We start from the raw sequence: 4909 nt of genomic DNA, 5'->3' as shown, positions 1-4909 counted from the left end.
GGCTGGTGGGGCACCCTGGTGGGGATGGGGACTGCGGTGAGAGATTCCTGGTCCCACCTGTTCTCCTTTGGGATCAACAAGAAGGGGGACATCCCAAAGGACAGAAATCCAGCAGCTTTTGCCATGAGGACACCAGGAATGGTTTCACCCCAGGTTTGGAGGAAGGTTTTGAGCACGCAATGGGTAGAAATTAGGGGATGGTGAATCGTGAGGGCATCACCCCGAGCTTTGCCAGGGGAAGGACTGTCAGTCCCCAAGATGGGGAAACCTCAGTTGCCAGTGGTGAGGCAGTGGCCCAGGGTGCCCAGAGAAGCTGTGGGTGCCCCATCCCTGGAGGGGTTCAAGGCCAGGCTGGATGAGGCTTTGGGCAACCTGGGCTAGTGGGAGGTGTCCCTGCCCATGGCAGGGGGTGGCACTGGGTGGCCTTTAAGGTCCCTTCCAACCCAAACCATGACATAGGCAGAATATATGAATATGTCAGATATTTCCTAACATTTTTTGACATCTCATGATCCAAGGAAGGATGAAGACCACCCTGGGCTCCCCGACACTTGCTCTTTTTGCCATTGTGGCTATTCTGAACCTACTTTTTTCACTCTTGACACCAAACCTCCAACAACTGATGCACTTTCCAACCCACCGAGCCCATGTAGACCTTTCACAGCCTCCCCCAGCTCACGATGGGGCCATGTCAGCGCTGGAGCTTCAGCACCTTTTCTCTCCTCTCCATGTGCTGATGGTTCTCCCTCCCCGCAGGTACCAGGTCCTCCGCGTCACGGCCCGCGACGAGGAGCAGATCGCCCTGCTCAGGGTGCTGGGGGAGCAGACAGAGCTGCAGGTGAGCGGCCACGGGTGCCCTGAGCATCCCTCCTTCTTTTGACCTCGCATCCAATTTTTCTTCCCCTTTTCGAATACATGTAACTTACAGTTACATAAATATAATGTTGAGCTTAGAGCACCCTGAGCGCTCATGTTTCAGACAAAGCGAGAACACCCCAACCACTGCAGCATGTGTAAATGTCATTGCGTTTTTGTTTTTTTTTTTGGCTTGAATTATGACGTAATTCTTCTCCTGCTGCTTTTATCCTGTTTGAATCTCAGTGAACAATTTAAGCAGCAGAAGAGAGAGGGGTGGTGGGGAACAACATCTGCACCCCAAAGCTGACCTAAGGAGATGCCTCTACAAAATTAAAGAGCAAAACCAGCGTGCAGGGTCTCTGGTGTCTCATTGTGTCGGCTCAGATCACAAATATCCATCAGTCAAAGGGATGTTTGCAGCCAACAAGCAACTTGGGCTGAAACTTGTTTGTGTAGAAGATCCATGGAGTGAGCCAAATGGACCCTGACCCGTCCTGCTACCCCTGTGTGGCCCAAAATTTGTCCAAAGACCTTTTTAGATCCTTCGTGGAAAGTCTTCTGAGACCCCTTTTGGTGCTGGGAAGCTCAGCAGATGAGCACCAGCATGGGACAGGGCCAAGCTCTCTCTTCTCCTCCACACCAGCTTGACTTCTGGCGTCGCCCAAGCCATCCTGGACTCCCAGCCGACCTGCAGGTGCCTTTCCTCAACCTCCAAGAAGTCAAAACCTTCCTGGAATCCAACAACATTTCCTACAGCGTCATGATCGAGGACGTGCAGGTAAGGGCTGCAGTGGGGAGCGGGACGAGCTCCTGCAGTTCATTCCCAAGAGAAGGTCCAAGAAGTTGGAAACCAGGAGGAGAGGGAAGAAGAACCCAACTCCTGCTCCTCCCAGACTGTTTGATTTTTTTTTTGCCTCCTAAACAGAAATTATTGGATGAAGAAAAGAAAACCATGAATAAGTCCAGGAGGACAGAGAGAAGCACCAGCACCTTCGACTTTGCCTCCTACCACACGATAGACGAGGTACTTTGCTCTGTAGATCATTCGCTTTGTCTCGCTGGGGCCATGCTCAGCCCGTGTCGTGGTTCTTTCATCTGGTGACGTTCATGGTGGCAGTGAGACTTCCCCCAGGACACGATTCTCCTCCCTGGGCAGAGGTTCTAGCTGAACCGGGAGACCAAACATTCCTCCATGTGCAACGTGGCCTCTCCTGGCAGCTCCCCACCTCGCTGGAAGACATCTTCAACTCCATTTGGACCTGCTGGAGTGGGGCCAGAGGAGCCACGGAGATGGTCCGAGGCTGGAGCAGCTCCCGTGCAAGGACAGGCTGAGAGAGTTGGGGGTGTGCAGCCTGGAGAAGAGAAGGCTCCGGGGAGACCTTCCAGCACCTTCCAGTGCTGAAAGGGGGCTACAGGAGAGATGGGGGGGCTCTGGGTCAGGGGGTGCAGGGACAGGACGAGGGGAACGGGTTTGAGCTGGAAGAGGGGAGATGGAGATGAGATCTTGGGAAGAAATGTTTTCCTGTGCGGGGGGTGAGGCAGTGGCCCAGGTTGCCCAGAGCAGCTGTGGATGCCCCATCCCTGGAGGGGTTCAAGGCCAGGCTGGATGAGGCTTTGGGCAACCTGGGCTAGTGGGAGGTGTCCCTGCCCATGGCAGGGGGTGGCACTGGGTGGGCTTTAAGGTCCCTTCCAACCCAAACCATCCTGTGATTCTATGATTCTATTTGGGGGGCCAAACCCTGTGCTTGGGGCCCAATCCGTTCATTCTGCTTTTGCAAAAGCCTTTGCGATGTGCACCTCTTGCTCACACGGAGGTCTTCTCCAGGGAGGTCCCAGGTCTTCTCCAGGGAAGCTCAGCATGTTGCATCTGGTGCCGGACACCCTAAAAACCCCTAGGAAAGCCAGATCGAGCCTCATGACCCAGCATCTCCTCCTTTCAGATCTACGACTGGCTGAGCGTGCTGGTGGCTGATCATCCCAACCTCATCAGCAAGCTCCGGATTGGGCAGAGCTACGAGAAGAGACCCCTGTACGTGCTGAAGGTGGGTACCGGGGCCACCCTCGCCTTGCCCAGCCCCGGGAGGGCAAACGGCTGAAATCCTCCCTCTCTGTCCAGTTCAGCACTGGGGGGTCCAATCGGTCGGCCATCTGGCTGGACACTGGCATCCACTCGCGGGAATGGATCACCCAAGCCACCGGTGTCTGGACGGCCAACAAGGTAACCCCATGCCCTGGGACCCCAATTCTTACCCCAGCCCTTTTTTAACATCTCCCATGATACTGCTCAGTCGCGTCCCTTGTCCTCAAGCGCCACTGAGGCAGCACCAGTGACTCCCTTCCCCATGCAGATCGCTGAGGAGTATGGCCAGGACCCCTCCGTCACCGCCATCTTGGACAGCATGGACATCTTCTTTGAGATCGTCGTCAACCCCGATGGCTTTGCCTTCACCCACAGCTCTGTGAGTCTGGGGACACTGCAGGGCGAACTTGTCCCGGATCTTTTCTCCAGCAGCCATGGCTGGTTGTGGTTTTTGGGTGGGAAAGGATGTCCCTTCCCATGTGGGATGGCAAGTGGTGGTTTCCTCCCATCCCCAGAGATGCTGGGGCATGATCTGTCCCCCAAAGTGGGGGGATTCACAGCCCGGTGATGGTCTCACCCCCATCTGCTCCTAGAACCGCTTGTGGCGCAAGACGAGGTCCATCAACGCTGGCTCCCCGTGCGTCGGCGTGGACCCCAACCGAAACTGGGACGCCGGCTTTGGAGGTGAGACCCGGGCCACCAGGTCCCCACGCCGGGCATTGCTTTGTGCCTCAAAATATCAAAGCTTCCTGCTCGAGGGGAGAAACCTGGGGGCTGGGAACCCTTCCCCAGGGCAACCTCTCTGCATGGTCCCTCCTCCACCATGCCCCAGGCGCCGGCTCCAGCAGCAACCCCTGCTCTGAGACCTACCGCGGCCCCTACGCCCACTCTGAGAGTGAAGTGAAATCCATTGTCGACTTCATCTGTGGCCACGGGAGCGTGAAATCGGTCATCTCCATCCACAGCTACTCCCAGATGCTGCTTTACCCCTACGGCTACAAGACAGTGCCCGCGCCCAACCACCAGGAACTGGTGAGGTGGCCCCAAAACATAGACGTGGGGGCTGCGAGCACCAGCCTGGCTGGAAAAGTCAGGCTGGATCATCCCAGGACCCTTCCTGCTCTTCTCGTTAGGTGCAACCTGCACGTTGGAGCCCATCATCTAGTTCTTGGAGGGAGGGCAACTGCAAGATGTACCAAAAATTAAGGGTGTTTTGGGGAAAAGCAAGAGCAGAGGGGTTTGGAGATGATGCTGGGCTCTAGATCCCGCTGCCCCCAGGATTTCTGCTGCCTCAAGGTCTTGGTCCACCAGTTCTCTCAATTTTTGGGCTGTCTCTTGCAGAATGAAGTGGCTAAAAAAGCGGTGAGCGACTTGGCCGCTGTGTACGGGACAAAATACACCTACGGCAGCATCGCGGACACCATCTGTGAGCGTCCCGCCCTCATCCCGCAGCGTTGTGTCCACCACGAACGCTCAACGTTGGGATGACATCTCTCCTCTCCTCCCCACAGACATGGCGGGTGGCACCACTATTGACTGGGCCTACGACAACGGGGTGAAATATTCCTTCACCTTCGAGCTGAGGGATACGGGACGCTATGGATTCCTCCTGCCCAGCTCCCAGATCATCCCCACCGCCACCGAGACCTGGCCGGCGCTGCTGGACATCATGGTCCACGTCCTGGAGCATCCGTACTGAACCTCTTGCTGCATCCCCTCCTCTCAATAAATAATCCTGGAGATTTCCAAATTTAAGGCTGGAACATTTATTTTTTTCATGCTAGACTTCAAAAAAAAAAAAAGGTGAAAAAGGGTTCCCAGCCCTGCAGGTGTTTATTTTCCTCCTTGTGGCTTTGTCCCTCCATGTCCCCATCCTTCAGACCCAACAGCCTTGACGGACCTGGGAGGTGGTTTTTGGGCAACCGAACCCAAATCTGTGGGTTTTTGGGCAGCATTGCTCCATCATCCCTT

The 4909-nt window shown here is 55.6% G+C and overlaps 1 protein-coding gene across 3 annotated transcripts in view; it reads left to right on the top strand.

Moving 5' to 3' along the window:
• LOC104463723 (carboxypeptidase A1-like) overlaps positions 1-4637 on the top strand; it is a 4723-nt gene extending 86 nt beyond the window's left edge. Inside the window, exons 2-11 of one of the 3 annotated variants that reach the window (XM_010076168.1) lie at positions 756-838; positions 1502-1636; positions 1784-1882; positions 2799-2900; positions 2975-3076; positions 3207-3317; positions 3532-3622; positions 3771-3970; positions 4280-4364; positions 4450-4637. In XM_010076168.1, coding sequence (XP_010074470.1) covers positions 756-838; positions 1502-1636; positions 1784-1882; positions 2799-2900; positions 2975-3076; positions 3207-3317; positions 3532-3622; positions 3771-3970; positions 4280-4364; positions 4450-4637 — 1196 coding nt within the window. The remainder of the gene's footprint in view (positions 1-755; positions 839-1501; positions 1637-1783; positions 1883-2798; positions 2901-2974; positions 3077-3206; positions 3318-3531; positions 3623-3770; positions 3971-4279; positions 4365-4449) is intronic. The other 2 variants (XM_010076169.1, XM_010076170.1) reach the window with 2 other exon arrangements.
• Positions 4638-4909: the final 272 nt, after the last annotated feature.

This window comes from Pterocles gutturalis, unplaced genomic scaffold (genome assembly GCF_000699245.1).
Source record: "Pterocles gutturalis isolate BGI_N339 unplaced genomic scaffold, ASM69924v1 scaffold15393, whole genome shotgun sequence".
Lineage (NCBI taxonomy): Eukaryota > Metazoa > Chordata > Aves > Pterocliformes > Pteroclidae > Pterocles > Pterocles gutturalis.
This window is presented reverse-complemented; position numbering and strand designations above follow the sequence as displayed.